Genomic DNA, 27,304 nt, shown 5'->3' with positions numbered 1-27,304 from the left:
TTGACAAAAAGCAATTACAAGAAAATGAAAATCAAAGTCTGAACCAACTGCATTTGAAGTACTGAATATTGTAATTCAGCAAAGAACTAAAGTGTAATCTTTAGAACAGGGAAGAAGCAAATTACATATAATTAGAAATCATGGTAACAATACACGCAACATAATGTTTAAGAGGAGGTGGCAAGGCAGGAATTGCACAATTTATGTAATGTTCAACTGATGTCAATTAAAAAAAAACTATTTGATGTACAATGTACATAACTGGAAACATGGTCTTTTTTTCTTTTGTATCAATGCATGTTTGTCTATGTCTTGTGATAATTTAATAAAAATTATAAAAACAAAATTTGTTACACTTGCATTTTTTTTCCTTTTAGAGCCCTTCTTACCATTAATAGCAAAGAGGAGTATATACTTTACAGTCCACCCAGAAGTTTAACAAAGTCAACAAAAGTCCAATCCTTCTCAGCCACTTTTTCTTGCAAAGTCATATTTCAAAAATGTGATTGATGCTTTATAATCTTACATCTTTTTTCACTAATTTCAGTGTTGCTGGTCATCTTCCTGATCATTGCCATCTCTAAATACCAGAGTCTGGTTCAAGTCCAAGGTACTCTTGATTCTTCTAGTCAACTCCGATGATTTTTTTTTCTCTCTGAAGCATTTTCCTTTAGAACACTGGAAAAGGTTTCACTAGCAAGGTTGCTCTATGAGCTTTACTGTCAGTAGAATGAGAAGTACAGTCCCCTTCACCTTGATGGCTCACCTTTTTAGATAACTTCTCTATTTTCTCCTTAGTCTGTTCTCTATCAAAAATGTCTTTGGTCCTCCAGGAAAAATATTCTGAAGCCAGTTGGATGCAACAGCTTGAATCTTACACCTGCATCTCTACATTCACTGACTTTTGGTAAAATCATTTTCCACAAACACTCTGCTGCCTCCAATTTTTAATACTTTTCCCTACAACCACAGTTTTGTCAGGATCAGCTCTTTCTGCTGGTATGATTACAGCTTTACTAATACATGGCTGCTTTTTTATGACCAGGTTTGGAGCATACACTTCATGCGTCCTTTCAATTAACAAATCCTGTTGTGGAATACTAGTCCAGTTGCGTATTTGTACATTCATAAAATTAATTGTTTGTGCCTTTCAGTTTTTCTGGTACAGCAGAAAATCAGAAATTTTCTCTGTGCGCACCGTCTTCAAACCATTCTTTTGAAGCAGCTCGTCTTGAGAAGTCTCATACTCAGCCTTTTCATTTCAACCTCTGATTTTTGCAGTTTTATCAGTTCCTCTATATAACTAAAACTTCTACTTTTTCAGCCTTTTGTTATTTGAAGTTGTAGATTACAATGTTCCATTTATTTTAATTATCTCTGAATGTATTTGATTTAATTTTCCTCTAAGCTACCTGGAGCTATCTCTTGAATAAAAGCTGAAGCTTGAAATGATTTTTGCTGAACAGCTGCAGGATTCTTCCAAGTCAATGCTTTCTCTTCAATTTTTCTAGTTGATTTTCTTTTAGGTTCTCTAAATTTCTTCTTTGCTGGCATCCAAGTGGTGTATTTACTGCCAGCAAATGAATGTTACTCAAACTGGCAGAATTACTCATATCTTTGTTCTTTTTTTCACACTGGAAGAGCTGAAATTAAGCTGCTGATCAGTGTGCAGCCATCTTGGAAGTTCCATACTGAATAAGTAATCATTAAGAAATCATATATAATACATGAACGAAAAATCTTCATAATGTTTTGTTTTCTCTTTTTTTAACTGTATGTATACACAAGTCATTGTGTAATATCTGTGATGTTAATAAAGGTGTTAAAACACCAACACAGAGCAATGGACCGCCCAACTACACTGGAAGTATAGAATCCCAAGAGACTCCCTGACGAAAAAAAAAAAGGTTTTGTTGAAAGGATCTATGGCAAACATGGAGGGGATGCAAAAGCAAGCTTCCCCCCACACTATGCACCACTCTCAAGGAGCAGGAGGTCTACAGAGGGAAGACACACTCCAAGGCTCCAAAATACCTTCACTGATAAAAGGATTTTAACACAGAAAGGTGCAACCTCCCCGCCCAAGCTTCAAATCACCTGCAAACGAAGAAGCTAAACAAAGGTAACCCAGCAGCTATGATCATCCCAATTAAGCCTGAACTACTACTGCATCAGAGCAGGGTACTCCTCCAGTAGACAAGTCCTGTTTGGAGAAGCAAAGAATACCTACCTAAATTAAACATTCCCCACTGGGTGGGAAGAGAATGAGGAGGGGCTTCCCAATGATCAACTACCTGCCCACAAAGGCAGTTTCATGCCATTTCACATCCACTGGGAGGAGACAGGGAGGTATTCTGCTCACATTAAGGTGCCACCCAACTCAAATACCTTGGAGCTGAAGGCCACTTGCATCAACCTAACAGGGCAGCCCACTCAGGGAACAGGAAGAAACATCCATGGATCGGGGGGGGGGGGGCAAGCTCCTAAAGTGTTTCACAGTTCCCACCCCTGCTTTCTTGAGGAGAAGGGACTATATACTCACAGGACATGGAGAAGAGGTTACTGGTCAAGAACAGGGAGTGACAGTTCTCCCTTTTACCCAGGGTGTGCAGCAGCAAGCTTACAAACCTAATTTAAGTCAAAGTCTGCTACACAGCTTACTGCAGATCAAGGTAAATCTATTCAACCTTCACCACTCCAGGAGGTACACAAACCCAAATCTCTAAGTGAACTGTCCAACTGAAGAGAATGGAAAATTATGCAAATGAGGCCTTGCCTTCCTTCCAGGACAGCAATGTGTCCCCAAACAAAGAATGGCTCTACCTAGCAACTAGACAGGCATTAAGCAGGTTCTGAAGCCCTGCCCAAACAGCCTATTACTGTGAAAAACATCCATCAAAAGGCTGTCCAAGTCATCCCTGAACAGAACCAAGCTAAATATCACATGAACCTGCCCCAAAGTCCTTGCCAAGACCTCAACCACACACAGCAGACAACTATAATAGTAAGGACGTGCTAACATGGCAGACTCTACTATAAAAGGTAAAACCTCCTCTGATCCCAGACTCAGGGAAGGTCAACAGAAGCCAAGGCACCTTCCTCCTGGAAAGCCAGGAACCTAGAAAGATAACATACTCCAACATAGCATAAGAATATTCAACAGTATTGTGGGCCACTTTATCAACTAGCCAGTGAGCAAAAAGAATCTTCCTGGGGAAAACTAAAGATCCCCTCAAGACATGAATGTCAGCCTTGGAGAGAACAGACAGGAAATCTTACTTCAACATGCAGAATGACAATGAGCAACAGCCCTACTGGTGTTATCAGGCGCAGTGAGGAAGCTCAGTCTAGACTTATGGGATAACAAGGGCTCATTCCCATGAGAATCCGAAACTTTATCTCAGAAGATAAACTCCCTCTTCAAATAGCTTCCCAAAAGGAACGGCGAAGAGTGCAGAGAATTTCCCCTCCCAACCCTGGTGTCTAGACTGCACCATAACTCACAAAAATACAAAAGGGTATATACCCAGCACAAGGCCAAGTAAGAGATGCTCAAAGACATGTATAACAAGGCTTGTTATGGGCATCCAACTGAACTGTGTATAAAGTCCAAATTTGTGATTCAAGACACCACCAAGTTAAACAAACAATTCCTCACCATGGCCCAGAGATTTTACTATGAGCTCACAATACAACTCTTCCTTGACTCTAGTTAATCAATCCTCATAAAGTACCCTGACCTGAGGATAGAATGACCATGGATGGCCAAACCTCATGATCAGGCTCAGCAAAAAGAGGACCAAACTAATGCGGTGGAGGGAATGTAACAAACACCAAAAGAAGCACCTCCACCCAAGTTAGGAAATAGGGTGGCTCTTCCTAAACCCACAAGTCTTCCGTAGATACAGGGAAGCACAAAAGAATCAGCCCCTACTAACCAGAGATGATCTCACGTTTGGGAGATCAAAGAAGCTGCAGACCTCACAGGCAATCTTCAGTGAGGCAAAATCCTCAGCCAATTCTTCAGCCAGGATCACAGATTAAACTCTGACCCTGATCAGTGAGACCACTATCTTTTAAAGTGAAGAGGTCTGGTAAGGCATGCACAGGTATACTTCATGACAGGTAAGCATTTTCTGCTGAGGAGGACTGTGACAGGCAATGATTATTTAACTACAAGGAACGAACCTCACTGCAAGAAAGTATCAAGAGAGAGACTGCAAGGACAAAAAAACTTGATGCCTACAGGCTTCAATCAAAAGATGACAAATTAAACCAACTCACTGAAGAAAATATATGGGGAAGTAGGATGTGCCCCCTCCTATGATGTGAAGTGAAGGGAAAGCAAACACTGGCTCATGGAAAGGAAAACTGACTTAAGAGATCAGTACAATATGGTCAGCAAAGACAGAACCACTGTAGATTTAGACAGGTTCCACTTGAAATTCTAAGGACCACAATTATGAGTCTCATAAAAGTAAGACAAATAAAAAAAAGCAATATATTAAGCCCGAGTCTGCAGTACCTTACTTTGAGGTAGGGTGAGCAGGAAGTTAGTATACATACGTAGAAGATTAGCTGTGGAGAGGGGAAAAGTATCCCTCCTACAAAAACTATTTAAAGGCAGTGGCAGTGAGTATCAATGCATCAACATCTACAGTACTCCCCTGGCAATTTTTTTTTTCAGTTGTGAAACAATTATGGAGTCCTTCTGGAAAATGGACAGGCTCCAGAATTTCCAGAAGTCATAGAACACTGGTCAAACCCTGACCAATGTGCAGTCTCAAGAAAGAAATCAGAAAACACCAGCACCAGTACTGACAGAGGTGCAAGATAGACATGATGCACATTGGCTAAGTGGGTGCAACTTGGCCTGGGAAGGGTTAAGAAAAATCAGCAAGCATTAGACAAATAATCAGAAGACCTATGTAGCTTGCCAGAATTTTCTACTTCTGGATCATCACTTTGCTTTCTTGTACTTCTTCCAATGATTGAGAAAACAGCAAGATTTAGGAGGGTATCTGAACTCTTATTTTACTTCACCTCCAGCTTATCCCACTCTTTTCACAACTTTCATGTCGTCTTGCACTTTCCATAGGTATTTCATTAAAATATCAGTTAATGAGCAATGCTGTATGTTGTGCATTGAGCAGAAAAAAAACAGGCACGGGGATAAAATTATCTGAAAGACATACTGTAACTAATGGCACCAACAGGAACAGCAAAAAACTTATGAACCTGTAAAATAAGAAAATGGACGCAAAGAGGGGGAAAATTTTCACGGTCTATGTCAAGCTTGACCTCAAATCAGAAGAAAAGAGCTGGAGGGAAATGCAAGTATTGTCCACTTAATAACAGAGTAAGAGAAACAAACAGATCTGGAAGGGGAAAAAAGGAAGGAAGAAAATTTCTCAAGTTGGTCCTGCAATCTGGAGGTAAATGCATTTTATCTATTGCTTCCGCTGAAAGACAATCTTAAAGTAGGATCAGTCAGTTTTCAACATTCCAGTGTCAAACCTCAACACACACTTCATTGCAGTTAATGGAAACAGTTGCCATTTTTGAAATCCATGTTAAAAAACTTCTTTTAACAAGATCAAAAGCAGGAGTGCAGCCACAAAACATTACTCTGTACTCAAAATTTCATATTGCTGCCCCCTCAACCTGCTTTGGATTTAAAATATACATGTTCTTCCAGATGCTGCCTGATGCACTTGAAGATGTACACAGCTGCCAGCTGTTCCCTACAACTACAACAAAGGTTGTTTACAGAGAAGTATTCCTCTGTCTCGCACTGAGCTACGTACAGAGCTCCTGTTTTACTTTAGTTCAGACAGAAGAAACATTCTACCCCAAATAGCAACAATGTTTCTGAAAGATATTCAGGAAACTGTACTTCGCTTGAGTAAAAACAGTATACTAGGCAACATTCTTTTTTTTTGGAATGTTAGTGCTCAGTTCTGCCATTTTTTATTGTTTTGTTTAAAAAATCCCCACCTTTACTGAATTATCACTTGTGACATATGCAATACTGCGGTGGTGGTGCTGTGGTAGCGTTGTCGCCTCACAGTTAGACGTTGCCCGTTCGCTCCTCAGTTAGAGCGTCTTCTGTGTGGCGACATGAGTGAACGGGCGTTCCTTCGTGGAAGGTTGTGCGTTAGGCCCGGCAAGCCAGCACGTAAAACTTTACTGCCAATCATTAGTAGACCGGAGTTCCGCTGTGGTGACCCCTAACTGGGAAAAACCGAAAGACACAAACAAACTTGTGACGTATGCAAACTTACAGTTACGTAAAAGTAATCAAACCATATTAACAGGTTCACATTTATAAACATTATACATCATATATATTGTTCCATACAATATAAATCAAAGCAACATTACATAAACTGTTCAATTCCTGTCTTCTCTTAACCTCATTCTTCCTCCAAAATATTTTTCTGCATGTATAGTTCCCACAACTTCAATTTCTTCAATGCAATTTATCCCTATCCTGTTCCAAAGATTACACTTCCTGTTCTTTTATCTCTGTTGTAACATTCACTACTTCAGGTATGACTGGTTTCATCTATGATTTCCATTTTCCAGTAACTGCTGTTTTGGCAGCCACCAGAATTAAAGTTAACAAGGCCTTACTGTGTCTAGGCAATTAAAATTCTGCAACCCAGCCAAATAAAATGTCCTTAGTTACACACTACTACTTACAGAGTACTCTGTAGAGAATTTTTAAAGTCTGCCAACTCATTACTCTCTGAGAACACATGCTCCCAGGTACTTCTTTATTTCCTATTACACCTCCAACATTTCCCATCTATCTGAGGAGAAATTCTTTGGAGCCTGCTAGGGGTATTAAAGTACCTATGTAAACACTTCCAGGTAAAAACCCTAACTCTTCTAGATTTTGTTGCATATTTGGGAGTCCTACATATGACCTCCCATTGTTTCTTTGTGAATTGCTTATCCAATATCTCTTCCCAATCTTTTCTGACATCCTCTGATTCTTATAGTTATTATGCAATATTTTATATGCTTATTCCTTTTTTAACAGCAGCTTCTGTTCTTGATTCAACTAAAAACTCAACCAGTGCAGGCCTTTCATTTAGGATTCCCATATCCCTTTCTCTTTCTTGTACTCTAATATCAATCCCTGATAGTGAAGGCAATTTCTAGCCTGCAGTCTAAATGTCTTCTTGGCCTCTTCCCACTCTATTACTTTTCCTCTCCAATTCTTCATCAAAGTGCACTTTTCACGTTACTGTTCAAAAATATCTTGGGGGTAAAAAGTGAAATGCACTCCTTACTTCTGACACATGAAGAAGTAATGCCATTAAATAAAGCACAGTAAAATTCAGCATAACAACAAGCTGTGAAGCCGTAATTCTTATTCATAATTTTCATGAATATAATGTAGGCTGTTTAAGAATGTGGAGGTTTTTATCTTGGAACTTTAAAGGTATTAGGATCTCTCCTAGACCAACAAAAACAAAAAAAAAAACTTCATATTTATTACACAGTTCTGATGTTATTACGATTATCACAAAATCTGTTTTGGCAGCAGCATACATAAAATTTTGGGCTGAACTTTAAAACTAAGACAATGCATAACTGTTTACTGCAGTACCTGCTAGGTTGTATAGAACAAACTCAATGAACTATCCTGCAAGAGATTACCTATACAATAGTTTCACATACAACCAATTATTTAAATGCATGCAAGCTCTCTCTCAATTCAAGAAAAATTCAAAGATTAAAAAGAAACCTGGAGAAGTTTACATCTTATTATCATGGACCTACTCTAACATGGACATGAAGTTCTATCACATCCAAATACTGCACTTGACAAATTAGTCACAATCTGCTTTAATACTCTGTTAGTGAAAAAAATATTTGGATAGCTGTTAGACCAATTGTTTGTTGTGTGTACTTTGAAAATGTTAATAAAATGTGACAAAATAGACAGACTATAAAATGTGAAACCATTAAGTGAAAATAAACAAGGTTAATGATGTTAATGATGTCACATATTTCTAATACTTCCTGCAGCTCTATATCTCAAATGCAAACATCAGGTCACTGACGCAGGGAATTTTTTTAGCTTTTTCTCTACTTCTTGAACTAAGGCAAAACACTCAGTTCCCTGTGGACTACTAAGAAAGGGAAAAAAACAAAACCGTTTAGAATTAAAAGCAGTACGCCAGGCACAAGTGTGGTAAAACCTTCCAGGAGTATTTATTCCTCCACCCGGCTACTCACTTAAATGTATAAATCCCATCAAGTTAATGACTTGAAATGCTCCATAAATAGAAAACTCCAGAGGTATTTTTAGAGCACCAACTGATGTAAGCAGTGTTTTTTTTTTTTTTTTTTTTTTTTTTTTACAAAAACTCCACAAATGAGAAGGAACAGCATACTGCAAAGTCCAGCAAGACGGCAAATGGAAGCCAGGACTGGAGTTAAGAGGCAGCAGCTTTTACCAGTTTGCAACCTTTCACATAACTGAGTGCATTACATTTATACAGTAAGCTGAAGAGGAGTCCTAAAATTTACAAGAACAACTAATTTATTACAAAATCAAATATGAAAGATATAAAATAACCAAACAAAATAAGAAATATCAAATATATTTCCATATAAAAAAATCTTTACATTGCAACTACCATAATGCAAGTAAATATTATGTTTATGAAAATAAATTTAACAAAAATGTGGAAAGGAAAGTAGTAATATGTATAAAATGGACTGTACACTCGAAGTGACAGATTTTTAAATTTAGTTCTCCATTTTTCTATCCTACTTCTGAGAAACCAGTGGGCTGTGATGATTCGTGCAGACTAACTTTTTAAAACAGCACAACAGTAAACGCAATTCCAACCCACCACAGTTCCTACCAAGATGCAGCACTACTGGGATTCATGGAAAATCAGGCACACCTCTATCAGCTATTAGCATCTATCTATTTCAGGGAATTTTTCCTGCAGTACACAGTCCTGTTGAAGAAAACTATTTTTATAAGCATGCAATTCACAGGATACAATAAAAACCTTAAAGTGAATCCAATATGTCAATAATACATTCTGGCAACTACTGCTCTGATGATCGACCTACCAAGGTTCTGTCGGAATTCGGACTTGACTCCCATCTGCAGAAGCTGATTTTCAAACAGAACACCATTATTCTTGCATACAAACCTAAAAACAAAAGCAAACAGCTATGTTATTTCCTATACTGATGCTCTAATTACCATAACCCATAAGAAATTCTCAAGGACTGATGGAGTGTGAAAAACAGTGTAGTTTTAAACACTGCCTAAAATCTGGTGCAATTTCAATTCAAGTCCAGTAGAAATACATGACAGAGGGATAAACTACCATGTATCAGACAACTTGAGTAATCGATACACAACTAAATTTGTATTTGCACTACAAATTTTTAGCATTCGCCTGCAATTTAGCCTGAAAACTTCTGTGAAGCACTTTGTCAGCAGTTAACTCCTTCCACTACCATAAAGTGAAACTTTTGTAAAGGGCACTTTCACCCCTCCTAAAACCCTAACAGTAAAATTACATTAAAAAGAAAAATGACATACTTCAGAAAAAAACTCCATTCCGGGGAAGGCATTGGCCTCCCCAAGTACGTTATCATTAGCGAGTGTCCTTTTTCAATGCATAGCTTATTCTGCACTACATGGCCGATAAGAACTGCAGTGAAAGATGTGGGCATGTGCAGGAGCTGTATTTATAACAGGTGTAGTAAAAACAGAGGGAAGTCACAAACAGTTACTTATGGCAAAGCATCTACACTGGATACGTAAATTAACAGAAAAGTCAGTAAGTACAATTTGCAAACCAACTAATGTTCTGACAGTCCATCTGGACTGAATGATTCTGTTGATATTAAATGCTTTTTAGAAGATAGAAAGTTAACTAGTTCATTGGTTATTGTCTTTTTAAAATTTACAGTCACATGTTCTCATTTATTCACCGAATAATGAGTGGAAGTATTTAAGATTTATAATGGTTTTATTTTTTGTATTTCTGATGAAGTCTTTTTGACGAAAGCGTTGAATAAAATTTTAGCACGCTAATTTTGGAAGTCGTCCTCTGTTGCCAGCAGTGTTTTTTGGTTCTCACATAACAGATTGCCAAGGAGCTCCTTTGCTCCAATACTTTAACAAAAAAGCAACCATATCACAATGACAAAAATAGGAAAGCCTGCAATAATTTTTTTTAAACGAATGTGCACCATGAGGAATACTATGGTTAAAAGAAGAGCAGTAAGAAAAATCAGACTGCAAACACTCAAGACACCACCAATGCAAGCTATTCATAGACTTCAGCTTGGCCTTCAACAAGGTTATTCCACAACAGCTGTCTAAGCTGAGTAAACCTGGCACAGAAAACACAATATGCAATTGGATCCTCAAGTTCCTAACTGAAAGGCCACAAATAGTTCAAGCTGGAAAGCATCACTCAAACAGCATCCCCTAAACACCGGGGTCCCTCAAGGTTGTGTACTCAGTCCACTTCTTTTCACAATTTTAGCACATGACTGCAAAACTATGCATCAGTCAAATGGAATCATCAAATTTGCAGACAACACCACAGTAGCTGGCCTTATCAAGAAGGAGGACGAGGGGGCCCACAGGGGGTGTGAAGTGAACCAACTTGTTCACTGGTGCACTGACAGCATGGAAAATCAGGCACACCAAATGTTGAGAAAACCAAGGAAATCATCGATTTTAGGAAGAAAAAGCCAGGCACCCCCATCAATGGTGCCACAGTGGAAAGTGTAAATAACAATAAATTCCTAGGGGCACATATCTTGCAAGACCTAAGTTGGGGCACAAACACTTCCTACCTTAAAGAGAGCCCAACAATGTCTCCACTTCCTTTGGAGACATTGTAGAGCTAACCACCCCCAACAGGTCCTAGTCACCTTCTACAGAGCCACAACTGAGAGTGTACGGACAACACAAACATTTTTGTCTGGTACAGAAATTGCTCTCAAGCTGATCAGATGCCACTGGATAAGATTGTTAAACAGGCTACAAAAATCACTGGCGCCAACCTTTAATCCTTACACAACATATATTCAAAACAGATGCTATGCCTATGTCCAAAAACTACTGAGGGATACACACCATCTAGCTCATGGACTGTGCAAACTCCTGCCAACAAGGAAGTGCTACAGAAGCATTAGATGCAGGACATCCAGACTCCCTAATACCGTCTTTCACATGCTATCAGACTGCTGAACAACAAACTCATAGCCTAAAGTAGTACATGGGTAAAATATTTGTGTGCTATATGTCATGGCTGTTTACATAAACTCTCTGAATAGCTCACTACATATGTCTCTCTCTGCATTAAGAAAACTGTGAACTGTAAGTTTATGTATGGTATATATTGGTGGTGGGCAAGATGAAATGTGTGCCTCTCATTATAGTACTTTTTTTTTCATATCATTATTTCTACTGAGTCTATTCCTACTGTTATATTTATGTTTCTGATGTAAATAGAGCTTTCAAATTTGTTTTACTTTATTTACTTTTTTGTATCTTATTTTTTTAATTTAATTTTATTAATTTACACTATCTTCCTTCTTCAATTTGTCATTCATATGGTATGAGCCTGAGTAATGAAATTCCATGCAGTGAGGCAGATTTTTTCCTCTGTGTTGATCTGTATGACAATAAAGTTTACTTTGACTAGTGTACTGGAATTGAGGTCCTTCATATTGCAATGACTGTGTTAAAGATGAGATACTGTGATGCAATGACAGTAACTAAAACTTAGTGCTTCTGGGTCTAAGAGGCTTAGGTAAGAATTTAATTACAGCTTCAGCATATATGTTATGTTGGGTCTATATTGAATTAATGAAAATCCTCTTCTGCGAATACATAAAAATCGACACGTATACAGCGAAGCGGCAGAAGAGCGAACGTCCAGAACCACGAAGATCGAACTGCCATAGTTGTCCACAGCAGTAGGTGATTGCCTTATCCAGTACAGCTCCCTAAGTTAAGTGTGCAGTAGTTACTGACCTTAGGGTTAGGGTGCGGGATAAGGTAAGTGCATATGATGTGGTATGTTTAACTTGGATGTTAGGGTTAGAAATAGGGTTAAGTTTAGTGTATATATAGTAATGTAGTTGAGTAGCGGAGTATATATGGTAATATTTTTCTTTACTTTTCAGGCGTTTTTTTTTTTTTTTTTTATAGTTACATATTTGTGCGCCATGCAGGTTTTATTAGGATATGGGATATGTAGGTATGGGTATAGTGTGTTTTTTTTATTTTGCTTGGGTAGGCAGTATGTAGCGGGAGGTGGAGTTGGCCAACTATGGGGATTCGACATTTTGTGTTTTGTGGTTTTGTACGTTCGCAGTCTTTGCGTATCGCTGTTTATGTGTCGACATTTACTTATTCTCGCAAGAGGATTTTCAGTAATGCAATATAGACCCTGTTATGTTGCGTCAGGGTTGGCTGCAAAGTGTGTGGTGTGTTACTGTGATGCTAACAGTCTGTTTTCTTGTGAGGGAAGCTTTCATTTCTCAAATATATGAACCTCTTGCAGAGTTGTGTGCATTTACTAATAGTTCATTACCTGCAAGCACAAAACAGTTGCTACCCTGCTTTAAGGACACCTTAAGCTGGCGACACAGGGGAGACAAGTAGGCTGACTTTCCATTCTGTTCCATAAGTAGCAAAACTTGATGTTATTTACAGTCATTCAACTTGAAATAGAGACTTGCAGTCCACTGAGACGGTTATGGGATGAGTAGAGTAGTTACGTATGACTGCCCAGTTACATAAACATGTAACCTGGATTTAAATTAGACTGTGATAAGCACAGCTCAGGAACCTTGCATAACAGTAGTGTTGAACATGTGTACTGACTTTGGGCTAAACTGCACAATGTAGCACTGCTACAGGATTCTATGAGCTACTTTTAGGGTATTAGGTGATTGGCTCTGCATGTTACACAGCTGCACACAGTATGTAATGCCTGTATGTAGCAAAAGCCTATTTTACTGATAGGATCTGGGAGAGCTGATTACACTAGGAAAAGTTAGAACTAAAAATGCCTGTGTGTATGTGGTACATGTTTGAACCTTATTGTGCTAAGCACAGCTCTGTCCAATATAAAATAAACAGGAAAAATGCGAGAACCAACAAAAAATAGCTAAAGCTCTAACCAAGTGTTTATCCTCCCCTTTATTGCAGCAATAACCTCCTGCCACTAAAATTACTACAACTCTGGGTGACACACACAACTGGCCAAAACTGTCTATTGCCTATAACTTTGAAAAGTGACCAAAAACTCAGAAAATAAATGATGCAATGCAAATTAATTCATTCAACAGCACAGAAACCACTTGAAATACAGTGCAAGCTGTAATGAATTAAATTAATAGCTGTAACTTCAACTTCAGACAAAACAGAGTAAAATGCAGAAAGAAAACACCAGAAACCACTCCGTCTCCTGGCTATATAAACCAGTTTTAAATGCAATGGAATAAATGTACTTTTCCTTTTGCTAGATGCAAAATGGAGTCAAAATGCCACTTTATGTTTTAGCTTTCACATACCTTACAGGAGTCTTATAATAATAAAGAAATGGCTCCTTTACTTGCGTAATATAAAATAAGGGATGTTACAAACATTGCTGCACTAGACAGAGACATATTTAATGATGACATTAAAATGAATGGAAATAAGACACTTGCAGAGTAAAAATGAAGTACTGGGCTAGGATGGAGAATTTTTTTTTTTAAATACAGTACCACAAGAAGATCTGAGATGGATGAAATACCAGGGTGAATTTACAAAATCTTGAAAGATGCAACAAGTGATTAAAGTAAAGAAAAATGTTTCATAAGAATTCTGGGACTGATGCAACAAGGGTTGAATAATACTTTAGCAATTATGACACCAATAAATGTAATTTGAAGTAATCAAGGAATAGAGGTATTATAGAGTGGATTATTCAACTTTTGCAGTTTGCTGAATGAGTTATATAAATGAAAGCGGTCAGCACACAGTTATCAAATGCAAGTTATACATGAGAAGAATATGGCAGAAAAACAATGAGGATAAAGGGGATTGGATCAGCAAAAACATTTGCTAAGATGACAGAGTGGAGCTTAGAAGAAGTACTGTGTAAAATGGTGGCAAGTTACAAAAAGGACTACATATTATAAGGAAAATAGTAATGTACTTAACAGTAAAATAAAGGTATTGAGAGAAGTTAGGATTGTTAAGGGAAGCCATTTTCCTTGTATATATTAAATAAAAGTTAAATTTTCTTAACCAGACACTGTGGCATACAGGTGTAGAACCCTGACTATGATCCATAAAACTAGAGTGTGATTACCAGTTAGGGGTCTGGAAGAGCTGTGATGGGATGCAGGAAAACTGTGGCATTTTGCAGGCATGCACATCCAAGGAGGAAATATTTTGTGGTATACAACTGTTGCCTCTGCCACTCCATTAGTAGGCAGAAGCCCGTCCTAGGAAGGGCATGGGCATGACTACCATGCCAGGATCCCAGTAGCTCTACTAGGATGGAAATGGGATAATGCACACGTCTGCTTGAGGAGTTCTTGTAGCACCCTACAGTGATCTTGGATACTAAATCACCATGAAGGGGCAGGGTTAGGGGACTCGGGGAAAACCACGGCTGCCTTGAAGACGGCTGTACCATGGGCCACTCTTATCTGATCAGGAAATGAAGTGGATCTGGGGGTTCTCATCCCAAAGGAGAGAAAATTTCATACTAGTGCTCTCACCCCTGCAGAGAACAAATAAGCTGACTTGACTGTTCAGCAGGCAAGGGAGCAAAAAAAAAGAAAAAAAAAGGAAAAAAAAATTAAAACAGTAACATGTGAAGGTATGAGAAAAATAAGATGTGAAGTTAAAAAAAAAAAAAAAAAGGTGTCAGCATTTGAAGAAGTAACAGAATCTTGGTATAAATGAAGAGTCAATGCAGTAGCAAAAGTGGTGTCAAGGTATGAAACGATATGGAAGAAAAGGTTAAATGGGAGAAAAGTGAGATTAACAGAAAAAATTGCAGTGCAAATTCATAAAGGCTAGATATCACAGAAATAATTATGTTTAGCATGTCAGGGACAGAAGAAAAGAAATGTGAAACTGTTACAGTAATTTAAAAAAGCAGAGCAGTGGAAGGGCTAGAATTTGAGTAAATTTAAGATGATACACACCCCTTTGCTCTTTTACACTATTATTAAAGTGACAGTAGTGATTTGGTTGCCCTGAAACTTTTGACTTAAGCTAGCAGGATTTATGATGCTTTGCAGGCTGCATGTAATTAGCTGGGATAATGTTTGAATAAAGTTGTGGTTGGAGATGTGGACAGCTACAGAACACAGCATTGCCTTTCTGAGGGTTAATTAAATATGAGGAAACAGAATTTGAGGCAGCAGGTGTTAGTTACTTTAAAGGATAACAAATGGAGTTTGATAAACAGGACAATGTATAGTATTGTAATTAAGGAAATAAGAATGAGCTTTAGGAAGTGGAGAATCTTTACTTGTGATGTGCATTGGAAAGAAATAATAACAAGGGAAGTAAAACTGAGTAGGCTACTTTAACTGCACACAAAAAAGTTACATGTGAAAAGGAATTTGTTAATAAAATTCGAATGGAAGGTCTTGTTTGAGAACAGAATGTAAAAATGAGATTGCAGCTCAGTTTAATTTTTATGCAATTTAGCAATGCTAAAAAGTTCTGAAAACATTTGGGGAGGAGGTGAAAGTAACGAGCGAGGAATGATTACTTATGAATTACCATGTGGCTATTTTAATGAAGTTAAACCAAGTACAAGGTAAAAAGCTCTTTAAACAGCTGTGCCAGTTGAGTTTGTTTTTGGCAAGAGCAGGTTAAACTCTACTTACAAGACATTGATATGGGGATGTAAAGTATTAAGCAACATATTTGTATGAAAATAACACAAGGACAAAATGGAAGACAAGTTTTAGACTGACAAAGGTGCTAAATGAATTGTCTGTAGAGTTAAATGAAGGTAGATGTATGCAAAATTTGGTTTATGTTTTGTTTTGCATTGCACAAGAGAAAAGTTTATAACAAAAAATTGTTGTCCCCCTCCACTCTTGGAAGTAGCAAAAACACCCCAGTTTTGTCATAGAAACAAAGATGCACAAGAGTACATTTACAAAAGCACAAAGTTTTCTTCCATTAACATCCAATATAGTATGCTTTTTTTCTCAAATAACTTTTTACTGAATTTTACAAAAAAGGACACACAATATGGCATGGCAATACAATCAAGATAAAAGAGAATTAAGTATAAAGTGAAACAGGTACGTCATGAAAATATATCTTTATACTACAGTCCTCTTATATAACATAAGCTGCAACAAAAAAAAGGGGGACTATGCACAAGATTATCAAACGTGTATATGTATATATATATATATATATATATATATATATATATATATGTGTGTGTGTGTGTGTGTGTGTGTGTGTGTGGGAAAAGATTACCCAAAGGTTATACAGAAGGTGCCACTGTGATTTCTATAGAAAGGAACCAAGTAATTCTGTAATAAAGACACAATCATACAAGGAGGGAGATCAGAATAGCCAGGTTAAGAAACTGAAGCATCTTGAATATTAGATCATATACTTTCTAATAACCGTGAAAAACATGAAAAAATGTTTTCCAAATTTTCTTGTAGTATACCCACTTATTTGGGTTATTTATGAACATTTTTGTGAAGATATGTACTTTATCACTAAATTCCGGAGGCCATACCAAGAAAGTTTAGTGTGATCTAACCAATTTCTAGTTATATAGAATTTGGTCAATAAGCATAAAATGATGAGTGCATGAAACTTAAATTTAGGTAACCTAAGGTCGGTGACATGTAGGATTGCTAGTTCCCATGAAAGGGTCGATTTTTGATAACCCATCTTTTCTAGTCTAACTCTGAGGGAACACCAAAGTTTGTGTGTGCGATTACAGGACCACAGAATGTGTAGCAAGACGCTTGAGGAAAGGAGCAGCAAGGGCATGATGGGGATGTACTGGAATTAACTTTATTTAAAATACATGGGGTAAAGTAAGTATTAATATTTATCATTAATTGTGTATAAATCACCTTTTTAAAAGGAGAAAACTTCAGGGTTAATTCTATTGCTCTGGGTTTTTGGTCTTTACTGAGATTACTATCCTGCTGATTCCAGTAAGTTGGAAAAAAGTACTACATTTTGATGCTTGGAGGCCATCAATAGTTTATAAGTGCTAGATATCATGTTTTTACTTCAGACAGCCTTTTTATGATTTCTAAAGTAGCAGAAATATGTTCAATATTTGGTTCATCTGACACGACCGCTGTTAGGAGTTCTCTGATTTGACGAAGGATGATAGTGTACTTCTGACCAAGTTTTTGCTCTTCATTAAGTTAATTCAGTGATTTCTCCTTCTGTCTATATATATCCCAAATGGTGTAATTTCTTATAAAGGGGTAATCAAGTAATCTAATCATTTTAACTAACATAAAAGGCACAGTAGCGATGCAGGCAGTAAACACAGCACTAACCAAAATGCAGGAAACAAATCTGAAAGAACCGCTGCTTCATGAACTTTAAAATTCGGATTTATTGCGATACAAACAGGAAATGTGGTAAGCGCTTTCAACTGGCTAGGCTTCTTCAGACCAAAAAAAAAACCCCTCTTGTACACCCTTATATGGTAAAAAAGGCGCAAAAACAGATAAACCATTAAACGCACAGTGCAACTATCATAGTACACAACATAAAGTGCTTACTCTAAAATACATTAACCATAGTAAAAATAAAATAAAAACGCCTATACTACTCATAAAACATGACTAGAAAAGCATTAAAAAAAAAAAAAAAACTGCATAAATTCATACTAATTACACAACACTACCAATAAATCCTCTCATAAAAATGCTCTCATAATATATGTAAAAAGCAGTCATACATATCACTTCAATCTCCTGGACTTCAGGAAAGGTCTCAATGGTACTTTCTCATTCAGTCCAGGAAAAACATCTGCTCTAAGTCTAACAATCCATTTATTTTCATTACTCTCAGTTCAACCCCTCACCCCCCCCCCCCCAAAACTAGTGTGTGTAAGATCTAGTACTTTAAAATGAAAAAGATGTGTGGAATCATTAGACAAGCATGTTTGGACAGAGCACTGACAGTGGAATGAATCCTGACCTGGTAGAGATGTTCCCTTATCCTGTCCCTCAGCCTCCTGTCAGTCTTGCCTACATAAAACGCAGCACAGGCTCCACAGGAGGTGAATTAAACAACATGTGTAGATTCACAGTTTGCATGAACTCTAACTTCATGGTTAGTGCCATAGACAGGGTGATAGAAATAGACATCAGTGTCCATGGAACAACAATAGTTGCAACTACCACAGGGTACAGTGCCAGCAACCCTATCACCTCCACCATCCATAACAGGATAACACAGCAATTTCTTCAAATTCGATCTATTCTTATAGACAAAATCTGGGGCAGCACCCACAATTTCCCTGACATTCGAGTCCAGTGTTAACACACCCCACTGTGATCTAATCACATCCTTCAACCTACCTACAACCTTAGTATAATATAAGGGCACTCTGAAACCATGATTTCTACTCCCTGCCAGAACACCCTGGGAGGGGTCCATCATGGTCCACTCCAGTCTCAGAGAAAAAGGGTGCAGCAGCTTGTTCCCTCAAATTAATGAGGTCTGCCAATCCTCTCTCCATATCAGATGTCTGACATTCCCTGCTCTTAAACCTCCCACATAAATCCCTAACATCTGCCTCAAAACCATCCTGACTGGGATTATACCGTCACGTCCTATATACCTGACCCCTCACAATATTACCAAAGATGCAACCTGGATGCATACTGCGTCTATGGAGATAGGAATTACGTTTACACTCCTTTCTATACACTCCTGTGTTCAATAGGCAATTTTCCAATCACTGAACGTAAACATCCAAAAAGGAAATCCAATTCTCAGAAACCTCATGGGCAAATTTGATATTGCGTTAGACCATTAACTCTCTCCAGGAAGAGAGATAACTCATCTTTCATGCCCTTCCAAAGGAAAAACACATCACCTACAAAACGCCTATAAAACATCACGTTCCTCGAAAAATCACCTATACCAAACAAGAACTCAGTCTCCCATGCAGCCATAAAGAGGTTGGCGTAGCTATTGGCACAAGAAGTGCCCATAGCCATGCCATCCATCTGTAAATAGCACTGAGAGCCAAAACAAAAAATGTTGTTCTCTAACACAACTTCTAAAAACAAAGCTAACAAATCCACTGTATCACTATCTAATCCAGATTTGTCCTTCAAGTAACCAGACACCAACTGCACCCCATCTCTGTTTGGTATCACAGTGAATAGGGACTGGACATCCATCGTGACTAAATATGGGAGATCAACGGGGACAGATATCACAAACTCATACAAATCCAACAGGAACTGTTTTGTGTCCCTTTGAATATAAACATTTGCGTCAACCACTGGGCGCAGGAATCTCTCCACATACAACGAAAATGGTTCCATGAACCTACCCCCTGCCCGCAACAATGGACCCCTATATGAAACAAATTACATTCACATTTAAGAACATAAATAATTCCTTCCATCACACAACTGTACCTATCATTCAAATTAAATTTCTGTCCATTAATCTTATCAAAAGAATTTATTGTATAACTACATATACTGCAATGACCACAGGCTTTAAAGCCTGTATTAGATATATGTTTATTCATTCTTGTTGCAGGAAGAATAAACTGAGCATGCACCAACATATCTTTAATGCTCTTTCCATGCTTATATGACACCATAGGTCTTTGAGGTAATAACTCTCCTAAAAGAACATCTTGTGTCAGATACTTCCAATAGAACATAATTATTTTAACCAGCTTTTCTGTATGGACCCCATAAGTAGCCACAAAAAAATACTTTATCTACTTGCTTATTATTTTTATTCTTATCTGGTCTACCTCTATACTCCACTAATTTATTAACATGGTTTTCAAGCCTAAAATTGTTTCTAGCTTGTGCTACACATTCTACACCATAACCTCTCTGTATAAATTTATTACAAATTTGCTCTATTTGTTTCTCTTTTTGTTTTATATCACTGGTTAATCTTGAAATTCGCAACAATTCATTATAGGGAAGTGCAGATATTAAGTGTGGTGGATGGCAACTAGTTCCATATATAAAATGATTTACTCCCTCATATTTATAATGAATTGAGGTCACCACTTTATTACATTCTACTTCTAGATTTACATCTAAAAATGTCACTTTCTCCCCACACTGAGCACCACCATCAAAATTGATACCACAATTATTACAATCTAGTTCTTGAACGAAATTATCCACACTGGATCTACCACCTTCACATACAAAATTAAATCATCTATGTAACGATAGTATTCTACCACATAATTTCTGAAAAAACTCATTCTATACAAAAAGTTTTATTTCAAATTGTCCCATAAAAAGACTGGCATACATTGGGGCAAACACTGCCCCCATTGTTGTTCCCTTTATTTGTTGATATAAAGTGCCATTAAATTCAAAATAATTATTTTTGAGACAAAACTGTACTAAATCAATTATATAACAAGCCAGTGGAGTATAGCCCAGATGAAGCTTAAGAGCCTCAATACCTAATTCATGTGAAATGTTCGTATATAAATTTTTAACATCTATCACTATCCAATATCTATTTTCATTCCACTGGGTTTTTCTTACTTTCTCCAAAAAGTCAAAATTATCTCTAATATAAGAAGACAATTTCACCACTTTAGGTAATAGTTCATGTAACACAGTTCCTATATTATGAAGAAAGTAATAACATGCAGATACTATGGGGCAACCTCTGGGGTTACATTTTTATGTAGTTTAGGAAGGCAATAAAATTTAGCCATTGTACATTTATCTACAGAAAGTTTTTTCTCCATATCATTCTTGGTGAAATAACCCTGCCTATACCCTCTATGTAATAATTCATTGTATGCTAATAAGGCCATTTCATATTCCTTCCATACTACAATTCTATATACTTAATCATTGTTTAAATTATCCATACACATCTTATAATACTGATTAGCAGTCATTACAACTAATTTATTGCCTTTATCAGAAGGTTTAAAAATAATTTAATTTCTATCTCTCATAACCTTCAATGCCTCCCATTCACTTTTTGTTAAATTATATGAAATGTTATTTCTTTGTTTAAAAATATTTTGTATAGAATAATTTACTACACTAGAAAAATATTTAACTGTTTCATTAGTGAAGGGACGTATATAACTGCTTCTACTAATTTTATCAGTCGGCAGTAAGCAATAAGCATTCATAATTTCATCACTTTCAAAAGAAGAATCACATGAAAAAAATTCCATAGATTCTGTTTCATTCAAAGAACTATTCACTTCAGAGGAATTCATTACCTCCATATTCTGACTGTGCTACTGTACCTACATATTATCTTTATGCTTTGAAAAGAAACATAACAGATGCAATTTCCTTACTAATTTAAAAACATCTATTTTAAAAGAATGCATATTAGAAATAACAGTTGGAATAAATTTAATACCACAATTTAATACTGCTAATTCAGTATCAGAGAAATTATGTCCAGTTAAATTAAAGACATACTGTTGATCTAACTCACTGTCAGTATTAATAGTCTTTGAAAAATCAGTACCATCTTTTTCTTTTCCCCTGTTGGTTTTGTTGTTGTCTTCCCCACGTCGTATCTGCTTGTCCCCTCTTCCGACCTCTCCCACTTGTATTGGGTCTATTGTGAAAATGTTCATACATATAGTCACTTCTTTGGGCCGGAGGAAGCGAGGGAAAATCTACATTTTCATCTGACCATTCTCCTGAAACTTCAGTTGCCTCCGACGAAGCGAACGAGACACCATGTTTTTTTCTTTCTGCTTTTTTGCCAAAAGACCCGCCTTTAGCCTTCTGATAAGTCTTATTGGAAATCTGTGACTCATTAGCATATTCTCGGTCTCTTTGCAATTTGTGTATCTTCCTGTCAATCAAAGTTTCAGTTTTGGTCAGTACTTTCTCATTTAGATCTTTTAACACAATTTCAAACCTAGGGACCGTGAGTGAATTACAGAGATTTGAACACAGCGTAGAAATCTCATTTTTAATCTGTTTTTGTTTTATTAAATCTCCTTCAACTAAAAAAGCAACCCAATCCGTTGTACAGCGATGTGCTGCCATAGCCATAAGTGTGGAAAGAGCATTAAAGATATGTTGGTGCATGCTCAGCTTATTCTTCCTACAAGAATGAATAAACACATATCTAATCCATGCTTTAAAGCTGTGGTCATTGCAGTATATGTAGTTATACAGTAAATTCTTTTTATAAGATTAATGGACAGAAATTTAATTTGAATGATAGGTACAGTTGTGTGACTGAAGGAATTATTTATGTTATTAAATGTGAATGTAATTTGTTTTATAAAGGGGAATCTAAATGTAGTTTCAGAGTTAGATTTTTAAAATATTTAAAAAACATTAAAAATGAAAAAGTGGAAAGTCCTTTAGGTTTACACTTTAAAATGTAACATAATAGTGATGGGAATAAGTTAAAAGGCACTATTTTAGAAAAAGTGGATTGTGAAAGAGGTATGTGCCTAAAAAATAAATTGCAATGGAAAGAAGTACTTTTTATTTTAAAGTTTGACACACTGTATCCTAAGGGGTTAAATAGAGAGCTTAATTGGAAATGGCTCTTGTAATGAGTTGTTCTTAATTGCTTTATTAGTGCTGTTTTTATTATATAAAAAGAAATGAGAAATGGTATTGGTATACTCTGTTAAAGGCTTTTGCCAAGGCGCTGGAGAAGTCAAGTTTTTGTTATTACAAAAATAAATTATTGGATTTACTGGCTGGGTCATTTTTTGGATATATATATTCTTCTTGTGTGGTGAACTAGATCATTCTCAACTAGTTTACTGAAAGCAGCTACTAGCGGTGGTACCATTGGCATGTACACACTAGGCTTCTTAAACGATTTCCCATCCAACACCAGCACTGTATCCTTAAATTCCAATCTAAGGCACATATTCCTAATAAATAACAAACTGTACTAAGGTATCAACATAATTGCTGTAACAACTAGGTATGAAAGGCAATCCCTTGGATAGTACCCCTAAGTCATCTGACGTGAGTAGGCAGGAGGAAATGTTATGCACTAACGTCTCCCAGTTTTCTCCCACATTTTCTTGAGGTTTTGGTTCACCTGGGCATCTGCTGACAACTTCCTCTTCTGAAGAAGCCTATCCAGGTGAAAGCGCTTACCACGTCTCCTGTTTGAATCACAAAAAATCCAAATTTTAAAGTTCATAAAGCAGCGGTTCTTTCAGCTTTGTTTCCTGCATTTTGGTTAGTGCTGTGTTTACTGCCTGCATCGCTACTGTGTCTTTTATGTTAGTTTATGTGCTTGGACTGAGTTTGGCACAGGTAGCGTTAGTCCTGTGGGGAGTGATATTTCTTGGACTTACTAATCATTTTCTTGTTTAACCTAATATTAGGGTTCATATGGATTGGTTGTAATAAGTGAAGAGTATTCTCTATCTCCATGAACATTATTAGATTCTGGAAGTCTTTAACCCTCTGTTTCATGGTGCTATTGATGGGAATAGAACTCAGGCTTTTAGGTGATAAAAAAAGACAAGGCTATAGGGTTAAAATTGTTTCTAATCACGTGCCTATGCCAGAGATTGATCCATTGAGGGTACCATATTTTATCCACCAGAGTGAAAATGGAGATTCGTATAACTCTGCTTGCACATATTATCAAGTAATAAAGACGAAAGTCAGGCAAGTTTAGACCACCTTTTAGTTTAGGATAGCAAAGTTTCTGATAACTTATTCTAGTTGTCTTTGGGAACCACATGAACTTAACCAGCTCTTTATTAGTCCTTTGAAAGAAAGTATTTGGGATGGTTATATTTAAAGTATTAAAATGAGTGTACTTGGGTAGGACATTCATCCGTATAATTGCAGCTTTGGACAGGGAGAATAGATTTAGTTGATGCCATCTATGCAAGTCCTACAAAACACCCATCCATACTTTCAAGAGATCATTCTGGTACATAGACTGAGAAGTATGGTCAAAATGTACACCCAGATATTTAAGGAAGTAGTTAATTTTGAAGGGGGATTCTGCAAACAAACATTCTTTATGACCCGATGGGTTTATGGGGAAAATCAAGGATTTCTTTGGGTTTACTAGACAGTTTAAAACTCCAGAAAAGTAGTCTACTGTATCAGCTAATCTCCTAATATCTGAGATGGAGCGTTTAAAATAGATGTTTAGGTCATCTGCATAAACCGATAGGCTTGTCTTGATATTTAAAGTTTTGGAGATAGAGTGAAATGTACTTTGGGATATTGAGAGAAGTAGGGGATCGAGGTAGAGGTTAAAAAGATATGGCAACACGGGACATCCTTGTCTAGTTCCATTCAGTATTTGGATAGGTTTAGATAAGGTTTTATTAATATAAAGATTGGTATAGGTTTTGCTGTACAGGTTTTCAATAGTACTACATGGTAGTAATTAAGAATTTCTAATTCACCCTATCGAAAGCTTTACAGACATCAAGTATTAGCCCATATATCTACGGCTATAGTTTCTTCTGTTAAGATGCACCATAGCATCTAATGTTAGGGTAATGTCCCACATTTGTCTATTCGTCATGAAACCAGTTTGCTCTGGGGAGATTATATGAGGCATGATTTTTTTCATTCTTTCAGCTAAAATTGGAGATAGAACTTTAATATCTACATTTAATTATGTGGATTAAACTTATCTAAGGGTTTTTTAGGTATGAAAATGGTTTTGGAATTATTAAGACGATAGTCAGATATACCGTAAGTTTTGATATGATTGTATACTTTCATTAATATGGGTGACATGGAAACTATAAAAGTCTTATAGACGTTGCATACTTTTAAATTCTATACCTGCTTCTATCATGTTCCAGTGATGAAATACTTTTCCTCCAGGGCAAACAAAGCAATATTTTCTTTTAGAAAGTGCTTAAGTGGAAAATATGCTGGCAATTACATGCACATTTCCTCCCTTACGGGCAAAGCAGAAAATGATGGATACAACACTAAGAATTATTACCCACTCACTGGTTCCAATACTATAACTTAACATATCTAACTGCTTGCTAGCATTAATCCAGTGCCTTATTCATGATGCTTCATTCCTACCTTCCTCCTACACACACAATCAGCAAAACAGGAAATCTTTTACTTTTTACATTGCCCTAAGATGACATGTGCTGCAGAACATGCTCCAACTCCTACAGAAACATTCCTCCCTTTGAACGTGGCTCTTTTTTCACTATTTCATCACTGGAATCATAAGAAAACAAGGCATTCAGACCAGAGGCCATACGTGCCTTGCCAATAAACACAGGCTTTACCCAACTTTTCAGATGGCAAACCCTGTTAGTTCTGGAGTTTACTTTAGGACATCCATCCTATTGTCAATGCTATACTTGAAGGCAGACACAGAAATGCATTGCTTGAACAGCAAGTGTAATCTGTTCAAACACAACAGAAGGTGATGAATGATGAATCCCTCTTAACACTTAGTTATATTTACTCCCTGATGCAGACTCCGATCTTTTGCTCTAGTACTGGCTGCACTACATGACACCAACAAAAAAGGAGGTATCGGACAATGGGATCACCGGGAACACAGAAAGCAAGGCACAAGACTTCCCTCAAGAATCTATATGGCATTAGAAAAAATCTATACGGCTGAGTACAGGGTCAGTGATTCCATCCTTTCCTGATTGCCAAGATTTTTGAGACCAAAGACCCTTTATTCAGGAACCTCTGTGGTCTAAGCTTTTTTTTAACATGTCTACAGAGACACATGCCAAAGGGTGCATTTCATTCCACAACTGGCCTAACCAAGACACAGTAAAGGGTAACAATACGTTTGTGGCACTGGAAGAGATTACCTTGGTGAGTAGTTGCGATATACAGATGGACACCTTTACAATGGTCACTACATGGTGATCAAAGGAAAACGGGCCATTTATCCAGTTCACCGATAAAACTAATTTGAAGGTAAGTTGTCAATCATGCAGTACATGGTAGCAATTTGTTCTTTTCCAAAGGAGGTGATACTGCATTCCATAGCACTTAGTTTGAGCCCTCAGTGCACCATGTGTTAACACATGATAGCTCCATTTGAAGAGAATATGTATAATTTGCTGATTTGACAACATTCAACTTGCAATCATCAGTGAACTTAGCCAGAGTTCCTTGCTGGCACTGGTGAGACCAGAAAAATAAATGCCAAAAAGGAGGGGGCTCAATACAGACCCTTGCGGAATGCTACTGGTCATCCCATCCTTAACACAGGAGGCATCGCTGACCCTAGAGTGCTTAGTCCTTGAGCCAGTTTAAAATCCATTTTACCACATAGGGATCTATGTTTAAGGCAATTAGCTTGTTATAAATCCAGTAATATGATATAGTATCAAATGCTTTTGATAGTTCCAGGTACATCTTGTGAACATTATGGCCACTGTCCACAGTCCGTGCGACCTTTTCATACAAATTCACAAGACAGAGGGGGATATGATGTATCCTTAAATCTGACTTGTTGTGGGTAAAGCCTAATTAAATTTTTAATGTCTTAAATTTATGGATTGTTTTTGTCGACTGGGCTGTGGTGGCCCATTTTCTGACAGAGGCACAGGGAGAAAAGCTCCAGTTATAAAAAAGTTTTATACAATACTAAAAAGTTTTAACGCTTACCGTTACAATAAGAACAGATCACTGAAAAGTAACAATTTTTATTAAGTTTTTGAATATAGATAGGTTGGTTTGTTGTCTGATTTTGGTAGGGATAGAATTTCAAATTTGAGACAATCAGTACAGGAACAGGCCAGAAGAGGTCTGAGTATTAGTTATGGTTAAGGACTTATTTATTGTACAAAAGTGATGCGCAGGGGGATAATGGTACACTAAGGGTTGCAATATAGGACAATTGTGTGGTCTGTAGAATTTATGAACAGTTAATTGACTAATAATGTGTGTGGAATTTCTAACCAGTCTAACTGTTCTAAGACTAGGCAGTGGAGATACTTAGCAGATAGTTAAATTGCTAATAATCGATCCTGCTATACCATTGCTCAACAAGACAACTAAATTCCATATCAAATGATCTGCAAAATCCCAGTGCCGTCAAGCCTTT

The 27,304-nt window shown here is 37.0% G+C and overlaps 1 protein-coding gene across 5 annotated transcripts in view; it reads right to left on the bottom strand.

The window, feature by feature from the left end:
* Positions 1-27,304, bottom strand: part of LOC122811506 (AP-2 complex subunit alpha-2) — a 2,640,839-nt gene that overhangs the window by 677,635 nt on the left and 1,935,900 nt on the right. For all 5 annotated transcript variants that reach the window (XM_044083382.1, XM_044083385.1, XM_044083386.1 and 2 more), the window contains one exon: positions 9,106-9,188. In XM_044083382.1, coding sequence (XP_043939317.1) covers positions 9,106-9,188 — 83 coding nt within the window. The remainder of the gene's footprint in view (positions 1-9,105; positions 9,189-27,304) is intronic.

This window comes from Protopterus annectens, chromosome 9.part0 (genome assembly GCF_019279795.1).
Source record: "Protopterus annectens isolate FY-2018-M chromosome 9.part0, PAN1.0, whole genome shotgun sequence".
Taxonomy (NCBI): Eukaryota; Metazoa; Chordata; order Ceratodontiformes; family Protopteridae; genus Protopterus; species Protopterus annectens.
Note: the sequence above shows the minus strand (reverse complement) of the source record. Positions and strands in the feature narration are given on the sequence as shown.